This window comes from Podarcis melisellensis (genome assembly GCF_964234715.1).
Source record: "Podarcis melisellensis genome assembly, chromosome: 1".
Taxonomy (NCBI): domain Eukaryota; kingdom Metazoa; phylum Chordata; class Lepidosauria; order Squamata; family Lacertidae; genus Podarcis; species Podarcis melisellensis.
The window spans coordinates 132,383,385-132,405,859 of record NC_138528.1 but is presented as its reverse complement, the minus strand read 5'-3'; the positions used below and the strand labels follow the sequence as shown (position 1 = coordinate 132,405,859).

Below are 22,475 nucleotides of genomic sequence, written 5' to 3'. Positions count from 1 at the left end.
ATCTGCATTTATGTGAAGAAACTCAGGCCCACTTTTTTTTTGAGCTAATGGCTCTGGAGTCTTCCTACTTCAGCCTTGAACCTTTCAGTTGGTAGAAGCAGATAAAAATAATATGTCCAAAATATTTTTTCCACCAACAACACTCCCTAAACCCACTGCAGTCAGGGTGAATCAGGGTGGCTTCTCCTCCATCCCCTTGCTATGGTGGAGCAAAAAAACCAAAAGGCTGCAGCCTGGAGCTGTGCCAGCAGGGTCCTTATGCCCCCTGCCAATAGGGAGGGAGGCATGGAGGTAGTGCTGACCTACGGCTCTTGAAGCTCCCTTCAGGGTCAGGCCAAGGTAAAGAAGCAAAACTTCCGTAGTGTGGGATCAGTTGGTCGCTGCTAAAGGCTGAGTAGAATGTTATTATTAATAATATCACTTTTCCTCGTCATTCTGGTACTATTTCTGCAGCGTTTCCTAAGATGAACAGTGCCGTGCAATCTTGGTTTCCAAATAGTATATGGGCAATATTCCTTGATCAAAGGAAGAAAATGTTGAGTTCAGTGAATAAGTTTTGTTTACAAATAAAATAATCAAATATGACAGAATTCTTAATGATTCAAAGCAGAACATTTTAATGCTATTTACTGAGGTGGTTGTGGCCTTCATGGAGCTATTGAACAGGCTACTAGGGGCAAGAGGACTCTGGATTAGATTAAGCCTTTTTCTCATCCAGCAGGGCTCTTCTTCTTTTGATCTGCACAAAGACCACATGGTGTCAGCACATCAACTAAGGACAAACCACCTCAGGAAAGACAGGAACAGTTCAATGAAATGTAACTGGGGCTGTACTGACGGTTCACTGACAAACATTCTCTTAGCGAGCGTTGCACGGGGCAGGGGGCTGAAACAGTTTCCCCTCAAGTCCTCATTTTTGTATATACTTTCCCCAGCACTGTTTGCAGCCATTGTTTCCTTGGTCCGCTGCTCCTTGTACCCTTGCTTCCCACTTTTACTTCTTGGAGTGATCTGGCCAATCCCCATTTCCCCCTTTGACCTCACTCGTTGAGAACTTGGTACAGTGGTGCCTCGCAAGACGAAATTAATCCGTTCCGTGAGGCTCTTCGTATAGCGGTTTTTTCGTCTTGCGAAGCAAGCCCATTGACAGCTTAGCGGATTAGCGCTACAGCTGTCAAGCGGCTTCCAGCGATCAGCTGTTAAGCGGCTTATCAGCGGAACAGCTGATAAGCGGCTTAGCGGCTTAAAAAAAGGAAGAAAAAAGCGGAAAAACCCGCAGGGGGATGCAAGATTTTTTTCGTCTTGCGAAGCAACCCCATAGGGGAATTCATTTTACGAAGCGCCTCCAAAACGGAAAACCCTTTCGTCTAGCGGGTTTTTCGTCTTGCGAGGCGTTCGTCTTGCGGGGCACCACTGTACTGCTACTTTCCCATGGTCTAAAAGTTGAGACTCCCTTTCTGGGAAACAGGAATCTTTGTGCTCCTGTAGAAGGTTGAACATTTAGGTAGAAGAGTCTCCAGGGGATGATCTGGAGCTTTCCTCCTTTCCTCCCCTCTGCCTCCTGGCACCCCCACAGTTGGCTTTGCAGGGGGGCGGGGACGGAGAAGCCCCAGAAAAGCATGCAGGATAAGGATAAAATTCTTCAATCTGGCAAGCTGAAGTTCTTGTGCTGACAGGACCTTCACCACAGCATGTTGTTGAATTCAGCTTTTAATCTTTTAACTGTTGTTGTAGTCGCTTGATTTCTTTGAGCTGCAGCTTGACAATTTTGGCTCAACAGTAGGGCCGAGTTCACTGTTAATAAACCCACTGTGACCCAAGCTAAAGCAGGCCATTTCTCAACACATACTGAGCCAGTGTGACAAAAACTGTGAGCACCAAATGAGCACAGACAAGCAGTGAGCTCCATCCATATTGAAGGTCCATAGTTAAGAATTATGGGAGAATGGGTCAACTACAAAGCTGGAGCTTTTAAAAATGCACCCATGCTTTGTTTCTTAAAAATATATATAATATACATCATTGTGCTAGAAATACTAGAAGTATGTTACGGGGTGGGGATTGTTCCTTGAACAGAGGACAATTACAGTAATTATTCAAATACAGCATAAAAGAAACTAATCTCTGAAGCAATCCATCCCTGTTTCCAGTTTCAGACCAGAATCATCAATCCAGTTTTTTGTTTTCATGTCTGTGCACACCTTTGTCAACCATTCTCAGATTTGCATTAAGTTGTTAGATTTCCAGCATGTGGCAATAATAATCTTTACAGAAACAAGGAGATTTACCATAAGAGCCCCATGCCAGCATCCTTCTGGCAGTTGAACAAAATTATCAAGCATCTGACCTCTTCTGCTATTAATATAATGGCATGCATAACCTTTACCCAAAACCTATTAACCCAGGAGTATTCCCACTACATATGCATAAAATTAGAGTTGAGCATATGACACTTTCTGTTCTTAAATTGAACTCTTTTATCAATCTTTTAACTTAGTGGTATAAGATACATTGTACCTTCCTCAAATTTAATGACATAATAAATTGTTTTATCTTTATTTGGTGTGTTTGTGTTTCAGATACAGTTGAACATATTAAACTTCCAGTCCACAGTTGTCTTTGTTCTAGGCAAACCTGAACTTTTCCCTTAGAGTAGAATCCAAAATAATTCTATTTATATTTTGCCAACATTCTTTTGTCACTGCATTCACTGCCACTGCATTCACTTTCTGTTTCATATTTGAAAAACATAACCAAATATAAAAAACCATAAAATAGGCAAATTGAGACATTGAACCGGCAAATATTAATAGACAATGCTGTTAAACATTTCCCCCAAATTTGATGAAATTAAATAATCACATATTCACAATACAGCAACCTATCCCATTTGCTGACCAAATAGCAAAAACATCTCGCATCGTATTTAGATTAAATTCTGCATCTTGAATAACTGAAACGTAAAACTAGATATCTGATTATACATCCTTCTTATATCTATTAGCAGTTTTCAAAATATGTGTAGATATCAGATTCTTACAGTTTGATTCATCTTTCTCAGAAAGCTACGGCAGTTATCATTCCAAGCGCCAAATGAAAAGCCCCAAAGCTTGTAATCTTTTTCCTCACAGGGAAGTTGCTCCACCCCCTGAACATTTTGGTTGTCCTTTTCAACAATTTTTCCAGCTCTACAATAACCTTTTTGAGATGCGGTAATAGATAAACTTTATCTATTTACAGATAGGTAGCCGTGTTGGTCTGCCATAGTCAAAACAAAAAAAATTCCTTCCAGTAGCACCTTAAAGACCAACTAAGTTAGTTCTTGGTATGAGCTTTCGTGTGCATGCACACTTCTTCAGATACACAGATGTGTATCTGAAGAAGTGTGTATCTGAAGAAGTGTGCATGCACACGAAAGCTCATACCAAGAACTAACTTAGTTGGTCTTTAAGGTGCTACTGGAAGGAATTTTTTTTGTTTTATCTATTTAGCAAGATTTATAGACTGCTTCATCAAAAAATATCTAAGCAGCTTATATAAACTGATATAAAATATTCATTAAAACAGCGATACAAACAGACTTTAAAAACAATAGATGTAGAAACATTATCAAAATATAAATCAAGTCAACAGATTTTTAAAACAAATGTGTATAATAAAATTACATGTTTGGCTAGACTTGCCTAAAAAAAAAAAATCATCTAAGCTACTCATGTCTATTTATTTCAGTGATTAATTGGAAACCATACAATAAAGGGCCTTTCCTACTGTACCACATAGACAATATGCTATACACAGTATTATTTCCCCTTTGACACAAAAGTATTTGTCAGATTCTATCATATTCTTAAAGTGAACCCTTAAAGAAATATCAATTATAGGAAATAGAAGTTCTGGCCCAATTTGTAAAATTGACATTTTGAATGGAAAGAAGAGTGTTCACCAGCCATGAGCCTTCATCTGACTGATGGTTGGGGGGAGGAATCACCTGCAGAGACATCCCGTCCCTTTTAGACCATCTGAACCTGAGAATTTGGCCTTATTGGACTTCTCCACCCCAAGGGACACCCCTCCAATTCCTTCCTCATCCCCTTCACACTGTATGAGCCAGTGGCTAGAGCATATGGCAAAGATCCTTTACAATAGCAGGCGACTCTTCAGACAATGGGAATGAAAGGACTAATAGGAGGCTCAAACAGACAGTCTTCCAAGTGCTCACAAGGCTTCAGGTACAGTACGCTGCAGAGGCAACAGGTTTTTCTGTGTTGAGTCCTAGCAAGTACTGTCTTCTGTCATCTCTCCAGGGTGTTTGCCCTGCTGCCCTGGTTGGGGTGATCTGGTAATGCCTACTAGATTTGATGGGACTAACAGACTTTCTTTTATATATATATATTTTTATTAAATCCTGTTTTACAATTTCAAATAAACATTTTACAAACTTTAAAATATCCAATGACTTCCCTTCTTCTGTTTCTATGGTTCATTTTACATATCATACATCCCTGCATATTTTACCATAACCATTCCAATCAATTTTACACTTTTACATCCATCAAAAATTATTTACTCTGTTGAATTTATCTCAATGCTACCAGTGTTTTCAGCTGTACACAGTTATTTTCCATATGCTCAATAAATGTTTTCCAATCTTCTTTAAACATATGTTCTTCTTGCTCTCTTATTCTATATGTTAAGTCTGCAAGTTGTGCATATTCTGTCAACCTAAGTTGCCAATCCTCGCTCACTTTCCATTTTTGGGATAACAAAAACAGGCCGCAGTAGTTGCATACATAAATAACATTTCCTGGCACCTGGGAATTTCAGTCTGGGTTATCCCCAGCAAAACAGACTCTGGTTTTTTGGGGAAGGTAATTTTAAACATTTTCCTTCAATTCATTATAAATCTTTTACCTTTTTACATGTTCACCACTTGTGGAGGAAGGTTCCCTCCACTTCTTTATACTTCCAACCCTTATCTGATTCTGTCTTAAAAATCTTAGCCAGAGTTAAGGTAAAGGTAAAGGTACCCCTGCCCGTACGGGCCAGTCTTGACAGACTCTGGGGTTGTGCGCCCATCTCACTTAAGAGGCCAGGGGCCAGCGCTGTCCGGAGACACTTCCGGGTCACGTGGCCGGCGTGACATCGCTGCTCTGGCGAGCCAGAGCCGCACACGGAAACGCCGTTTACCTTCCCGCTGGTAAGCGGTCCCTATTTATCTACTTGCACCCGGAGGTGCTTTCGAACTGCTAGGTTGGCAGGCGCTGGGACCGAGCAGCGGGAGCGCACCCCGCCGCAGGGATTCGAACCGCCGACCTTTCGATCGGCAAGTCCTAGGCACTGAGGCTTTAACCCACAGCGCCACCTGCGTCCCTAGCCAGAGTTAAGTACCATCTATTAATCATTTTCAAATAATTCTCTTTCAATGAATAGTATGCTGTAAATTTCAGGTCACTTTCCAGAGTTTCTCCCAGAGGTTAAGATCTATATTGTGTCCTGTATCTATTGCGCAGTGTGCCATTGAACAAGCTCATCTTTAGTTTCCCATTCTAATAACTGATTATGCATTTTAGACAAAAAAGTATCATTGTTGTCTTGCAAGAGTTCTTTTTCAAATTGTGAGCTTTGGTCCAAAGATCCATTCTTTCTGGGACTAACAGACTTTCCTTGCTATGATCCTGCTCTTTGGGATGAAGTGAAGCCTATCAGTCAGCCTCCTGGTGTCAGCCCAGCCTTCCCTTGGATCCTAAACCAGAATAGGACAGGACAAGATTATTTTACTCTGCCACAATTTCAAGTTACCCCAGTTATCTAAATATGTGTTAATCTGTACCAGTAGATGGTCAATTTTAATCCAAAACAATTGACTAAAATCTGCACCAATTCTAATCTCCAGTTATGTGACAGAACCGTTATTCCACTTCACATACCTCTGATTTAAACATGTTCAGGTGGCACCAAGGTATCAAAGGCAATTCTTTCACAATAGGACACAGTGCAGAGATAAAGTTAGAGGGATTCTGTACTGATACAGAAATATGATCAGCATATACAGAAAGCTTTCCAACAACTATTCCATCTCCCTCTTCAAATTGACAATTGTTCCCAATAGTATATTTTAAAACTGGAGCAGAAGAAGGCAAGCAATGGATGAAATTCACAACAGAAAGCTTTCTAGTAAATGCAGTTTGTACCCAGAGGATATTAACAGCCCAGTGAGTGAAATGCGTGATTTAACCATGGCCAAATAACACAAAGCCCTATAACTCCAAGCAAGTTAGTTATATTAGACTTATCCAAGAGGGAATTATTTCAGTGAGATAGATCCCTGTAAGACTTTAGAGCAAGTTCTGTTGCTATGCTGTATGTATGCTGCTGCTGGCATCCGTCTTGGGAGACAATGGAGTAGTGTGTCTTTGGGGATGAAGACAAACTGCTGGAGGGTTACAGTGCTGGCTGAGGCTGTGGAGACTGATGTGGGAGACACAGGTTCTGTTGCAGCTGAGGCAGATGAACGTGTCCAGTTTTGCTGCTGCATTTCTTCTCTCTGCGCTCCTTCCAGCAGTTGTTTCTTCTCTGGTCACTGCTGTGGATACACGAGTTGCCTGCCTGTCTTCACTGCGGTTGTGTGCAAGGGATTTCCACATGGCAGAGTTAATGTTTCCAGCTTTCATGTCATGTTTGCAGACATCTTTGTAACACAGAGTTTGTCTGCCAACCGGCCTGGTGCCTGAAGCCAGCTCCCCGCAGAGCACATTCTTTGGGAACCTGCCATCTTCCATTCTGTGGACATGACCAAGGCAGTGTAGACGTCGCTGAGACAGGACTGCAAACATGCTGGGAATGTGGGCTTGGTGTTTATAAAGGGGCAGTGTTGTTTAGTGGGTAGAGTGGCAAACATGAATGTAGGTCTAAAATACTTTGGTTAAATTCAAGCTTAGTTTTGAATTCACTGGGAAATGGGAAATTCATTCTCTTTCAGCCTCAGTCCTTCCTTCAGTAAAATCAAAGGATAACGTTTAAGGCCGACCTAATATTACATGGGTTTTTCTTCAACATTTTCAGCAATGTTTTCTCCCTTATATTTGGCACAATTAACTTGCATAGCCCCCTCTTTCTCTTATTCTTGGTTAACACTAGTAATAGAGACAAATGCATTGTAGTAATTACATGTGGCCACTCGTAATGCAGCAACATCTGACTGGCTATGCTGCATAGTGACATCATCTCATTACATGATTTCTGAATGAATGGGATCTCTTGTGTGACTAATTCGGGAAGGACAAAACAACAACCAGATGAAAAAACATGGCTCTCCAGTAGTTGTAGCCAGGGGTCACAATAGCAAAGAAAACTCACAAGATGCTTTGTGTGGGTGGGGGCATTTCTACCCCACTGAAATTAGTCTGTTCAGACCACAAATAAAAACAGAAGAATATTAGGAACTGCCATGGCAATAGCAAAAGGTGTACTTCAGAGAGTGTCCCAGATTCCCACCCAGTTGTTTGTCATTGTATGATGTGAGATAACTTAGATTCAGTTGCTTACATCATGCAGGGAAGAGCTGGAAGATGACTGTACAGGAAGCGGGTATCCCATGTGGTATCGAAGAGAAAAGGGCTTTTTGAGGTGAAGGGCCATAGCTCATTGATTAGAGCAGGAGTTCTCAACCTCTGGGTCCCCAAATGTCGTTGGACTACAACTCCCATCATCCCTGAACTCTGGCCTTGCTAGCTAGGGGTGATGGGAGTTGTAGTTCAACAACATCTGGGGACCCACAGGATGAGAAAGGCTGGGTTAGAGCATCTACTTTGCTTGCATCCTAAGCATCCTCAGCATATGATAGGGCTGGGAGAGACCATTGCCTGGAATTCTGGCGGGCCACTGTCCAGGCAGTGTTCTAAGTTCCTTTGGATTCCTATGGCCCATTTAGTCTAGCATCCTGTTCTGGAGGTAGCCAGCCAACTCTGGTACCCTCTGCACTTGCGATCCCCAGCAACTAGTATTTTGAAGCCATAAGCGTGATCACGTTTAGACTGAACTGTGCCCTAATAGTAGAAAAATCTGAATCCAGTACTACAATATTTGTCATATTTGGGGCTTGGGTTTGTTTTTTAAAAAATGTGGGAGCTTGAGCTGATTCGAAGGAGTTGGTTTAATGGGAAGTTATGATGCTGTGTGCATAATCTGTAGGAAAATCAATTTGCCTGAAGTACTGAAATATTACACAGTGGGCATTCAGACTAATAGGATTATATTAATTAGTTAGATTGCTAAAACCAAAATTGGATACTATAAAGAAAGATAAAGCATTTTTCTGTACCCTTACTTTTGTTAATCAAGGTAAACATTTTATATTAGGAAGAACCATAAATTTCTGACATTCACAGAGAAACAGCAATAAGGGCTTTAATGCTAGTCTTCCATCCAAGATAGAAAATGAATGGGAAATGGTTTGACAAGCTGAGGAAAATTCCTTGTTTTCTATGGGGTAGGGCCTGATTCAAATCTTATGCATCACTGAATTGGGGGAGGGGTGCATTGTATAGAATTGGAAACAGGTTCAAGTCCATTTAACACACACACACCCTGGAAAAAAAAACTCCAAGTAAATGGCATATATCAGTGGTAATGGTAGGGCTACTATTGACATTCAGGGAAAATGTGTTTCCTAAAAAGCTCAACAACTTCCAGGGCGTCCTGGAGTACCATTTCATAAATGGAATATCAGATTCAACACTCAACATGATTCAATAAACACATACCTTAAAAGTATTTCGTTCCTTTTCAGTCCCTTCCACTCATAAAAATTACCAGTGGCATGGATTTGCCTAATTAAGTATAGCTACCTTAAGCTGATATATATGTTTGTCAGACCACTGTCTCAGTCTTATGGGTACATCCATTCTTTATTACCTCATGTTTCAGTGTAGAAATAGTCTATATCCTACATACTAGCTGTTCTATAAAAATAAAGGTAAAGGACCCCTGGACGGTTAAGTCCAGTCAAAGACGACTATGAGGTGAGGTGCTCATCTCTCTAATATATGGGACACAGGTGGTGCTGTGGTCTAAACCACTGAGCCTCTTGAGCTTGCCAATCAGAAGGTTGGCAGTTCAAATCTGTGCGACGGGGTGAGCACCCGTTGTTCTGTCCCAGCTTCTGGCAACCTAGCAGTTTGAAAGCACATTAGTGCAAGTAGATAAATAGTGGGAAGGTAAATGGTGTTTCCGTGCCCTCTGGCTTCCAACACAGTGTTCCGTTGCGCTGGAAGCGGTTTGGTCATGTTGGCCACATGACCCGGAAAGCTGTCTGTGGACAAACACCGTCTCCCTTGGCCTGAAGCGAGATGAGTGTTGCACCCCATAGTTGCCTTTGACTGGACTTAACTGTCCAGGGATCCTTTAGCCCTATAAAAATGGGGAAATCCTTTAATTTTGTTTTCTTACATTGCAAAGCTAAGTAGCAGGTGTTAGCACTGAAATGAACTGCATCTTGTGCTCAGTGGTGTGAGATGATAAATAGATTGTGATATTCATTTCCAATTAAAATTCTTACACAAAGATCAACGAAGCAGAGTCTTCTAAATTGAATCACAATGAACTAATAAACAAAAATTCTCCCAGCCTCTTGGTGGCAAATTATTATTTCCTTAGCATGTTAGATAACATCCTGGTATTCAATAATAGCACTTAGGAACAAAAGATTCTTGGTTTTGTTCTTAAACTTTCTTCCAGCTCAGTATATACCAGGCTTCCCCACCAACCTGCTGTCCTCCAGATGGTTTGGACTACAACTCCCACAATCCTTTGCCATTGACTATGCCGGCTGGAGCTGCTGGATTTGCTATCCAAAACATCTGAAGGGCAATGGGCTGGGGAAGACTGCAGAATGCAAAAGGTCAGGAGCACACCAGACAGGAGCAAAAGCAGTTTCATGAGAAGGTCGTTAATTCGATTCGCCTTCCTCTGAGCCATAAACTTTTAAAAATTAAAACACAGAACAGTTTGGTGATGGAAGGAAGCCTTCCATCATATAAATTTAAAATAGCAGCAAAGTAACCTTTACACTCAATTAGTACACAAGGCTTTCGCATTGGGGTTTATAGATAATTATAGGCAAGACTTACTTCTGTATCCTTAGACACTCTTTTGCAGTTCGTTGATAAAAATTAAAATGTTAATTTAGTCATCTAAAATGTCACCAGCATATTTTCAATATATGGCAATGTCATGAATCTTTGTTGTTGGAAATCCAGCCATTGTTATGCATTTACTAATCCAGCAGGATTATTGGGACCTCCCCTCCCCCACTGAAAGTCTAGTGTTTTGCCTAATTAGGTAAGCGTTGTTACATTTTGGTAAGAAAACCTGTGCAAAGCTACCCAGACAGGCTGTGGTTGAGTTCCTGGAAAGCAGAGCACAGGATACTATTAACACTGATAGCACACAGTGTAGATTCTTTTAAGGAAGCTATAATAACACCCCATATTGGGGAAGTGAAGTAAACACATTGTGTTAGTCTGAATACAGCTGACAAGGTATAAGCTGCTCGTTCTGTTGGGAATCTGTGTACGTGCAGCTACTCACACAGAGTCAATTAAGGTTTGGCAGACAGCCAGAAGGCAATCTGAAGGAGTAAGTCTGCCTGGTGATAACAGAGACATGGAAACAGCTCCCTGATTGGTTAAGCTCTCTCAACGGAGTGATAATTAATGGCCTATTAACTGGAATCTGTTAGTTCAGACTTCAGTAGTTCAGTTGTTCTGTGTCAGTGTAGGAGTTGTGAGTCATGTATGAGAGAGCTAGCTAAAGATCCACGTTCTGTTCCTGTAAATAGTCCACTGTATATAATAAACACCTAACTACAAGTTCCTGCTTCCTGCTTCGTCTATCCTGTCTGCAGCCAAGTTGCCAATTGCTTCTGTGGATTCTGCATTTACTCTGCTAGATCTGGCTAAGGTCCTGCAACTAGTCAGAAAGTTGTGAAACACCAAATAGCAAATCTTCCACATGCAGCAGCTCACATTCTGTAGTTTTGCTCACAATTATATGTAGTGGCTTCAAGACAGCTGTTGGAATTGCAAGCTGAAGTGTTTGCACATGAATGACTTGCCACGTGGAGCAACTTCCATGCAGAGATGTTTTAAGCCAGCAGGGTTTCAGGGGCCCAGGCACCTGCAAAGCTTTTGCTGTAGATGCCCGGCCTCTGCCTCTCCCCCACACCTGCCGGCTCTGCAGCCGCTTCCATGCGCCCCCACTGCAGCTGCCAACTCTGTGCGCCCCCCACGAGTGCCACGGCAGTGCACTGTGGCTGCAGCTTCTGCACACTGCATCCACCGCATGCTGCCTGCTGCAGCCGAATGCCACCTGCCTCAGCCACCTTGGCAGAGTGCTGCCTTAACTCTGGCACTTCACCACCGTGGGGCCCCCCAGCAGAGGCACAGGCCCTGGCCAATGCTTCACCACAATAATGGTGCACTGTGACATGATGATGTCACGTCACAACAATATCACAGCATGGCGCAGTGCATGCTGATGTTGAGCACTCACAGTGTGGGGCTCAAGTTGGCTCCCTTGTCTTCTACATATCATAACCACCAACATTTTATAGATTAAAACAGGGACACGTGTGCATTTTTAACCCCTGTCTAGTTTCACACACCTGACCCAGTGGCATAGCATGAGTTGCCAGCACCCAGGGTGGAGAAAGTGTTGCCCCCCAGGGGCAACTGGGCAGCTGGGGTGGAGGCACGTGCCATGGCGCACATGCACAGATCCCACGAGACACATGGCTGCTGGTGCTTCTACTAGTGGTGGTGGCTGCATGCCTTCTCCGCTTGACACCTCTTCCACCTTCCCGCTCGGCCAGCTCAGAGGCAGGGCATGTGGGCTCTGCACCTGGTTGCATCCCCCCTTATAATTTTGTACCTGCGGACACCGCCCCTCTGTCCTCCCCACATTATGACCAAACTCATCCCCATTATACCTGCTGTGTGTTCTGCTCATGTGCTCTACAGTAGTCTGAGTCGGAAGCAGGCTGTGTTAGCAAGTTGACCGCATCTATCTATTTGCTCATGTTTTATCTCACTGTGGCTGCCTCATGGAATAGATGCAACTTGAACACCTTCAGCAACATTTACTGATAACTGAAAGTGCCCCACATTGCTTGGGAATTCTAAGAAACAACCCCCCCCCCATGGAGATTTTTCAAAGAGAGAATGTGACCCAGACCAACTTGGCGTTAAAGCGAGTTAATCCCCACACTCAGGAGGGAGGAGATGCTTTTTAATATCATGTTGGAACCTGCCCAAGGTGAGTGAGGAAACTCAGCCAGATGAGTGGGGTATAAATAATAAATAAATAAATCATCACCATCATCGCCGCCACTGTACTGCAGAGAACAGGAGGGCTGAATCCTCCTGGGTGCTGCTACACTAGTAGCATGAAAAATGATAGTGAAGCAGACCCTTGTAACCTGCAGGATTGCATCTTTGGCGGGTGGCTCCTGCACTGCCCCTCCATGTGCTCGGTTGCCATGCCAGGCCTACTTACCCTCCCCGCTCTGCCATCACCCCCACATGCATCATTGCTCCCCCCCCCCAACATGTCCTGGCTAAGTGTGATTCAGGATCTAGTAGACAATTGCATATATCTGTTTATCTGCTGAATTGGGATTTTATTATTAGTTGTAGTTGTATTCTGCATTTTCTCCAAAGGTTTATCTTTTAATCCTCTCTCACTACAGAATTAAGTCATGTTAATACTAAACTGCAGTCCATCGTATTTGCCTCGTATTTGCAGTTTTTCACCACAGGCTGCTTGCAAGTCCTGCTAGTAGGCTAAAAAGCTCCAGGGCAGCTTTGGACTGCATCTCTCACCATCCCCAGCCAGCATTGCCAATGGCCAGGGGTGATGGGAGCTGTAGTCTAGCCACATCAGGGGGGCACCAGGTTGGGGAGTGCTGCTTGAAGCTGCTAGAGTATTGGGTCAACTCCATGATTATACTGTGGAGCATCATGGAATACAACACTAATAATCTCCAATCAGGCGGCTGCTGGGTTTAAACAACAGCATATTAATAGTTCCTAATCAGATTGACTTAGTCTATTTTACATATCTGATTCTGTCTCATGTGTGCTTTTGTAATTTGATGTGTGAGGCCTTAATATCTCATGCACATATTTATGGCACATCTGATTTCATGTTCTATTTCAATATCTCAAGGATACATAAAACTTCATGACTGAAACTGTCAGATGAACATTTCTCAATTTAAGCCATAGCCACTATCCATATGTTGACTGATTGGTGTTGTTAATGATATTATACTTGCAAAGCGTAAACTTATAGCAGCCAGTCTTGTTGCAGAATTCTTAATAGTCAGAACCTGGTTTACACATGGCTAATTACTGTGTGATGATTTAACGTAACCTCACAGGAGACTTGTTTGGATCTTGCAGGATGAGATTGAGAATAGACCTCTGACTTGCATGCTTCTTCCTCTGCTCTCTTCATCTCAGAAAGAAATTAACTATGGAACCAGACAATCCAACGTTTCTTTCGCAGTTTGCTTATTGCTTCCCGCTTCCTATCCCATTTTCTTCTTTGGTGAGCAAAGATATCCCAGCCTTAACCTTGTCATACATTATGATACACTGCGTTCACAATGGGAATGAGAACACGGAATAAATTTGTAGGATGAAAGGCAAAGATCCCCCTGTTCTGCTCTGTGATGAGGCTATCTTTTGCAAGGTTCAGGCTGAATACTAACAGAGGGTAAAGCTCTGGAATTGCTTCAGCAACAGTCAGACTTGGGCCAGTCCCTACATAAAAGCAGCAGCTGCATTCCAGTTGCACACTCTGCCTTTACTGAAAGGTGCTTCTTCACCTGCAGGGGCTCAGCCAACTCCAGCATTCTCTTAATCCTGCGGAACAGGGACAACTGGCCACACTGAAGTGTCCTGAATGGAGTCCTCAAGCAGTGCTCACGTCATGGATGCTTCAGTTGAGATTCCTGCATTGCAGGAAGTTGGATTAGATGTCCCTCAGGATTCCTTCCAACTCTACAGTTCTATGATTCTGTAATCTTAAGCTTTACCTCCCCTGTCACTGTAAGTGAACCATATGTTCTTTCCTTGGAATTGCATTTAATTCTTGGACTCTGTACCTAGCAGGGGCTAGCCCTTCATTTAGGCATTAAGGTACGGCTTTAATCTGGATGACCTATGAGCTGTTTCTTGGTCTAAGATGATTTGCAACAAAACACCAACACCTTTTTTCATTCTTTAAAAAGAAAACGAGAAATTAAGGAAGAAAAATGAAGGGACAGTGAGCTGGCTTCTGCACCAGCTGTTTCATCTGGCATCACCAACCTTTATTTTCTCATAATAAGATGAGTCCTCATGACATCATTGCTGAATCATTGCATCCCACACTGTCTATTGCCCTCTCATGCTATTTTCAAATCTGTTCTGTGACCAGTTTTTTTTTAAGATGTAAGTGCTGCACGGTGCCTTTGAAATATTTAAGAACCATTATGCATTTAAGTGAAAGCTTCCTGTTTGCCGGTTCAGCCTGTTTAATTGTTTCCTGTTCAGTGGCTAGTAGGTTTATTGATGAATTGCCCTTCATTAATCAGATTTCGTTCCTTGTAGGGTGTGTGTGTCACATTACTGATTTCCTTCCAAATTTTGTTTCATAGCAAAGGAGGGATATAGAGAGAAACCAGTAACCGCCCCCCCCCCCACCTCTCATGGGGAACAAAAAATGACTAACTAAGGGACAATTCATCTCTAATCCCTCGGTCATGCTAAAAAAACCTCATAAGTAAATAGACTGAACCTACAAGGATGAAATGTTTAGTGAACTTGCTGGGAAGCTTTGCTGCACTGGACTTACTTATGAGTAAATATTACAGAACAGTCTTGAAAGGGCACATCTTTAGTGTAGCATTATCATAAGTTTTGTGTGGAACCTTCATTTTAATTCCACTCCCAGTGAGTAGCAGAACAGCAATGCCAAAGCAGTCCTAAAGGACTTGTGTGTGAAAAGTTTGAAAGCAACCTAGGAATGGCAGATGCAGGAGAAGGAAAAATAAAAGAAGAGAAGGAGAAACTCTGGGGTGTGTGTGAGTGAGTGAGTGAGATAGATAGATGATAGATAGATAGATAGATAGATAGATAGATAGATAGATAGATAGATATCAAGTGTAGGTACTAAGTTGCAGGTTGAAGTTAAAGGAGGGGCCTCAATCTAGTAAGGTTAACAACCAATATTTTATGGTAAAGGCATTAAGATCACATGGAAGTTACCGTTTCCTGGCCTATTTTTCACTGGATGCTTAGCCCTCTGCTATATATTGTTACAAAAGTCCGGTGCCTCCCCATCTCTCTGCCAAGTGTTGGCAAGAGCCCATGGGGTCCCAGGCCTCATGGATACAGGATCTGTGCTCCTTTGGAGAACTGAAGACATGGCGGAGACTGTTGTGGCTTTAAGAAATATAGTTTATTCACTTATTTACACCCTCAGTCTGCATGGAGGGAGTCCAGATCTCACTGCATGGTTATTTCAAGAGGCAACAAAACAAGCTGCTTGCAGCCAGCCTACCCAAGATGCATCTCAGCTCTTCCTTCTGCTTCTCCTTCCCAGCTCAAAAACTCAATTTTCTTGTCCCCTCACCCCCCCATCACCTTAGTAACATCTCACTCACCAAGCTAAAGGATTACTCCCCCAATTGCCCATCAAGACCTTTTGTCATGTTAACAGGTTTGCTCTTTGCGGGTGGCGCTGTGGGTTAAACCACAGTGTCGCTTGGGCTTGCCGATTGAAAGGTCAGTGGTTCGAATCCCCGTGACGGGATGAGCTCCTGTTGTTCGGTCCCTGCTCCTGCAAGCTTAGCAGTTTGAAAGCATACAATGTAAGTAGATAAATATGTACTGCTCTGGCGGGAAGGTAAACGGCATTTCCATGCGCTGCTTTGGTTTCCCCAGAAGCGGCTTATTCATGCTGGCCACAAGACCCGGAAAAACTGTCTGCAGAAGCAGACAGACGCCAGCTCCCTTGGCCTGTAAAGCAAGATGAGCGCCGCAACCCCAGAGTCGTTCATGACTGGACTTAATTGTCAGGGATACCTTTACCTTTAAACCAGCCAGGCTGGTTTGCATAAGTCAGCCCAGGAATTCCCTGCCTGGCACAGCTCTGCTGCTTGTACATTAATCCATATCCCAATTAATCAAAATCCTGGGGTTTAGATGGGTTCCCCCCTCCCATCTATATCTATAACAATACAATACTATTATGGCAGTCACTCAGTGCCATTAACTGAGTGACCTTATCATTATGGTGCCCCATTGTGTTTCCTTCAGTATGAAAACTTGTAAATTGGTATTTGTGCAAAATTGGTGTGTGCAACTAGTTCTCATTTAAGCCACTTTGAAATGTTTATGCTTGTATTTTTGTTTTCTTAGCTAGGCATGAACGATGCTCATTTGCATTACTTTACAACCTCTTGAAGTTTGAAGGCCATGGGCAGTGTTTTTTGTTTTCCTTATTGACGTTTCTTTTATAAGCTTACTGCAGCTGGATTTTCTCTCCTCCTGTAACATTTCACACTTTACGGTTCAATTATGACTAGGTCAGGATGACCTTCTTTCAGCCAATAAACAAGGTTGGTTTTGTGGATTTCTTTTGCAACCTGCTCACATTGTCATCTCTTATTTAGATCTTTGAAATCCACACAGAGTGAAAGAAAGCTAGGTCAGGCACAGCGGTAAGCATTTGAAATCACACAATTAATATGTTTATTCAGAACCCAGGTACATTAAGTACTCCACTACATATGAATTATAACTGAAGGAAGAGCTTGCTCCTTTTCTTTGCTGGTATGTATAATGTGTAAACTACATTTAGATTTTGATGAAGCATATTTTGCAAGTGTATGCATGTAGAATGTATTTCTTTAGATATGCTCACTTATGTGCATGCATAAAACACACTTACACGGTTTCCACATCTCAATTTTTGTTACTTTGATGTCTTGTCTATGCTATGCTCCATCAAAAACTGTAACTGACATTAAATATCTTATTTCATGTCAGATATATATCCATATCTAAGATATGCACAATATAGCATCCTCGAATCTCTGATTTGTCATCTAAGCTTTGTATCGGAATGAAAGCTGTAATTCAGAGAAGCTTTGTACATGCACAGGGAAAAGTCACACTTACAGCGTATGGCAAACAATTTATAGAAAATCTGGCTGCATGCAAAGTTCTCTAAAATAACTGCACATTCAGTTTCTTTAGATTTCCAAAATAATGTTTATGACACTGTTAAAGCAAATTGAAACAGTCTGAAGATTTCATTGAATATAGTTGACTATCTTCAGCAGTTTGATCGATTATAAAACAATTTTAGGAAACCTTTTAGGAAACTGTGATTTGATTAACAGAGAGTTACATAATTGAAAGCAAGTTGTGGGAATGGACTTCCAGACTTTTGAAAAAAAGGTCGTGGCTGATTCTGTCTTGAACCGTGAGCCTGGAACAAAAGTAGCCCATGGCCATTCTCAGTGTAGCTCCCCAAGCCACACACACTCTTTTCCCCAGTGCCCAGCTGATCAGCTGGACAAAAGGGCAAATCACTGTTCCCACATTGCTAAGCAGCACAAAGACAGTGGCAATTAGCTGTAGCAGGATCACTGAGGAAGGGGAAGTTAAAATGTGCATGTGTCTGTGAAAAAGCAAGGGGAAGTGTGAGTGCCTGAGAGATTGTGTGGAGGGAAGGCTGTACGTCTGGGGGCGGGGGCGGCGTTGTGGCTGTGTGTGCATGAGGGAAGCAAGACACGGAGGGGACACCAGTCCTGGCCCTGCCCTTGGTAACAAACTCTGGCTTAATTAAAGTCCCTTTAAATATATGTTAAAAACACCAATCAATTTAATTAAAGTAAAATATTTGAATTGATAATTTTGTTAGTGAACCTGGGAGAAAAAGCTCCACGGAAACTCTTCGTGAAGCCATGAATGGTATACATGGCAGTGCAGCTTTCTGTTGAACATAAAGTAAAAGTGTTGACTTTTAAAAGCCTTATGGGGACGGGGGAACAAAACAATTCTGAGCCGGTACCTTCTATCTCCATTCTGAGTCTCTCTATCAAGATGTCTGGAGGTCAAAAGAGAGGGAGGAAGATCACTCCAAATTACATGCTCATCTTGATACACAATGTGATATACACAGTGCCTTTTTAAAAGCCAGCAGCAAAGCTAGAAAGCCTTTTATCCATAAATCAGGGGCCGTACTTTATCCTAGTTATCCACTAGGGATGTCAAGGGTGCTCTGAGGTATTAGAACAGAAAGGATTTACCATATTGCCACATAAAATATTGAAGGGAAGTTTTGTTTTGTTCTTAAACTCTGGACAATACATTGATAATCTTTTTTTTAAAGACAGACATAGGATGGAGTTAGATATTAACACATCTCTTTTGTAATATCATCTATTTGCCTGGTTCCTTTCAAAAGGAACTGTTGCCCCATTTTAAAGATTTCCAGAAACAAATACATTTCTGGACCAAACACACACACATAACAAACAGGAGGAAAGGAATGTCTAAATGAGCAGGGAAGATGATGGGAGGTCATCTACCTGTGCCTAATGTGGAGTATGGCATCTCTGACTTCCAGTGGGGTTCCACCAACTGTGAATGGAGCTGATATCAGACCTCTGGTGTCTGTGCATCTCTGCATGAGATATGGAGCTATTTCTTGATATGGATTGTACCTGGCTTTTTATCTGCAGCTTAATAAATGTTTGAACTCTTTTGAAAATGAAGCAATTCTCTTAGCACTAGATTAGTGTTTAGGAAAACCAGCGTCTTAGCTCCTGAGGACAAAACTTTAAACTATGTGATGGCCTGGGATTCCGATTCAGAGGATGAACCAGAGGAATCCCAGCCTGCACTGGAGTCCCCGCCTCCAGGGCCGGCTGAACTGGGGCAAGGCCTAGATGCTGAAGAGCCTGCACCTGTGACAGAGCTTCAGGAGCTGGCCCCAGGTGAAGCCCTTCTGGCCCCAGAGGGGCTTGACGACTCAGTGGCCACAGGTGAGCCTCCTCCAGGGCCCAGTAACCCTTCGGCCTCTCCTGATCTGCAGAGGCTTAGGGCAGAGAGGCGAAGGGAACTGGTTGCCCCCAGGAGGAGTGCTCGCCTTAAGGCCAGAGGAGGCGGGGCTTCTGGGGGCCGGGACCACCCCCGGCCTTAGAAGAGGATAAAAGCCCAGTCAGCCTGGCCCCAGGTTGCGGGAGCAACGTCGTTGTTGGCTTCGGACCTTCCTGTGTTCCTGATCCCTGCTCGACCTCCTGTTCCTGACTATCCGGTGTTCCTGATCCCTGCTCGGCCTCCTGTTCCTGACTATCCGGTGCTCCTGTTCCCTGCTCAGCTTCCTGTTCCAGCGTTCCTGTTCCCCGCCCGGCTCTCCGCCTTGGACCTCGCCCCTCTTCGTGTGGACTCTGCTTACACCCACGGTACCTACCCCCGGGACCAGCACAAACTATCTGCAGTCTGTTCCATTATTGTGTTTCCTTTGCCTAATAAGCAAAATAGAGGCTTTCAGCATTGTGAATTAAATAGAGAATTCCTTATTTGCCCACAGAGAGCCTTGGAACTTATATTGTGCATATGCACCAAGTATTTCTAAATTGCTGTACATACTTTAAAAAAGACAACAGAAATTGGATTTTAGAGCTTACATTTTATATATGTAGAGTTGTACACACATAAATTGTATTTTAATAGTTAAGAGGTTGTACTTCAAAATCTTATCTTGAGCCACAGCCAGTGGAAAGAGGGATATTTATCAATAACAGTCCCATCAGGGATTTTGTGTCTTGTCTCAGGCAAGGTATTGTCTTGTCTCATGGCTAGGTATTTTGAGCATCACTGACATAACTGCTGGTGATATTCATATTACTTCCCTTCCCTCTTTTCTTTTAAAAAGGTCCCTCCGGTGTTCCCTATTTTCACATCATTTCACTCCTTATGACTTTCTTATGCTACACGTCTGCCAATTGGTTGCATCTTGGTATCTGAGGTTATAGTGATTTAATAGCTATCCAATGTGGTTTCCTTACTTGAAACTTTCTCCAAATGCTTTTGATGGATTGACAAGCCTCTCAGGGGCCAAAACTGAAAGACAGCCTCATTTATCCCTGTGTCTGTAGATCCTGTTAGCAAGGTTCTTGGCAGCAAGAGCAGTTTGTAAGTATAAATCAGTTGGTGCTCACAGTTCTTTCACCAGCTCCGCAGTTTCTGATTAGTAAACACCCTCCTTAGGAAGGGAAGGCTGCAAGGGGAAAGGTTTTATTTCCCAGGACCCCACAACCCCCTTTCCTCCTGCAATGTATGGGCCATTGAAATAATTTCCAAAAAGCTCTTTTAGGAAAGGCTGTTAAAGATTCAAAGGTGTCATCTAAGAGATGAGGAGCCACATCTTCCTCGCTAGCAGAAAAACTGTGAAAATCTAGGCCAGTTCCTGAATACCAGCTGGTGTGCTTCATCAAGAAAGCGCTACTGGGATGTGAGGTTTGATTATAATCCAGTCTGGAGGTAATAGGAACAAGCAGCCACTTACGTTTGTTCGTGTAAATTCCACATTTGTGTATCAATCAGGGAGTGGGAGAGGGGTCTAACTTCTGCAGCAAAAGATAATCATGGGAGAGGAATCTAATTCTCTCCTTCACTACCTTACTCTCTTCAGGCATTTCCCTCCCAGCCCAGATTGTATCTGATATTGTAATGAGGCTGGGAAGAAAAGCGGTTTGGATGACAGACTGTATGTAGGGCAGGTAAGATCAGAACTCCCCATATCTGCACATCCCTTTGATGTAAAAATTAGACTGCTTTTAGAACAATGAAGTGACCAAGAGACAGGGCTGCTCCTCTTGCTTGACCCCAAATGACCTCTTGCGAGAATCTTGTGGGTCCTTTTGTGCCATCCAGAGTTGTTTTATTTATATTTATTTAACAAGATTTATATACCGCTTAATCATCAAACCCTCTAAGCAATTTAAATTATTCATTAAAATTACTGATAAAATCAGAAACTAAAAACAAGTTAACCCAAAACACTTCAAATATATATATACTATAAAATAAAATTACATATTAAAATACATAATTTAAATTCACATGTTTGGGAAGATGTGCTTAAACTAAAAAGCTTTTAGAAGGCACCTGCCTAGTATCAATGAGCAGAGAGTTCCAAGGTGCTTCTACACTGAAGGACAGATGCCTTGCAAATGCAGAATGAATGTAATATGGCACTTATAAAGGTGCCAGTTCTGCACATTGAAGCACGTGAAATGTCAAACAATCCTTTAAGTAAACTGGTCACAAGCTGTTAAGGACTTTTTATGCTAATTGGAACACCTTGAATTTTGCCTGATGACAAATAAGCAGCCAGTGCGATCTCTGAGCCAATGTATCACCAGTAACCATGCTTCAACTTGCTGCATTTCCTACAGTTTCACACAGAGCACATTGCAGTAATCAGTTCTTGGAGTTACCAGTGCCTGGACCACTGTGGTCAAGCTGTCCCAGGCCAGGAATGACCACAGCTATCAGCCACAGGTGGCAAAAGGTGATCCCTGTCACCAAGGCCATGTAGACCTCCTGTGACCAGGTGGACCTCCCCACACTGAATAGCTGCTACTTCAGAGGGAGTGCAACTCTAACCATTTCCTTTTTGGACATGGAAACCACTCACTCACATCATCTCCATCATGTTGGGATCCAGGCTCGGTTTATTTTCCTGCGTCCAGGCACCAATCAAGGGTTCATATGGCCTTTCATGATTCAGAACATTCCAAAATCTTTTTTTTTAAAGAAAAAACATTTTTATTGATTTTCCAATAAAAACAGTCAATCAATGTATCCACATCATAATCCAATTAAAAACAAGAAACGAGAGAGAGAGAGAGAGAGAGAGAGAGAGAGAGAGAGAGAGAGAGAGAGAGAGACCAAATTGTAATCCAAATTGTAATTATTAATTTTTCCGGGCTCCCCATAGCCTGGACCTCTGAAGCATATCTCCAAATCTTCAGTCCTGCCTCTTCTCATTGTTTTCACATTTTCCGCCTTCTGGTCTTAACGCTTTAAAGTTCTCCGTCCCTGACTGACTGGCTAGACCAGATGAGGGTAGCTGATGGGTCTCAAACTCTCAGTGAGCTAGATGCTTCTCTTGCATGTGAAGAAATGCTCTGGCTCGTCAATCTGAGAAGGTAGCCCATCTAGCAGAAGAAAAATTTGGATCCTAAGTCTCTGATGCCTTTGGGACATATTCGGAAAAAGAAAGGGCTAAGGAGTAAATCCTACCCAAATCAAGATGGTTGGATTGCACCTTGGATTACACCTTCTGTCCACTCCTGCAGCCACATCAGCAAGGCCCAAAGGGGGGTCATCAACTGGGTAGCTCAGGAC

General features: G+C 42.7%; 1 protein-coding gene across 3 annotated transcripts in view; it reads left to right on the top strand.

Annotated features, from left to right (window-relative positions):
• SPAG16 (sperm associated antigen 16) overlaps positions 1-22,475 on the top strand; it is a 399,910-nt gene that overhangs the window by 340,438 nt on the left and 36,997 nt on the right. Inside the window, exon 16 of one of the 3 annotated variants that reach the window (XM_081924720.1) lies at positions 719-753. The exons of the other annotated variants lie outside the window; for them this stretch is intronic. Coding sequence (XP_081780846.1) covers positions 719-738 — 20 coding nt within the window. The 3' untranslated portion in view covers positions 739-753. Of the gene's footprint in view, positions 1-718; positions 754-22,475 lie in introns of those variants that run through there. 3 annotated transcript variants of the gene reach the window in all.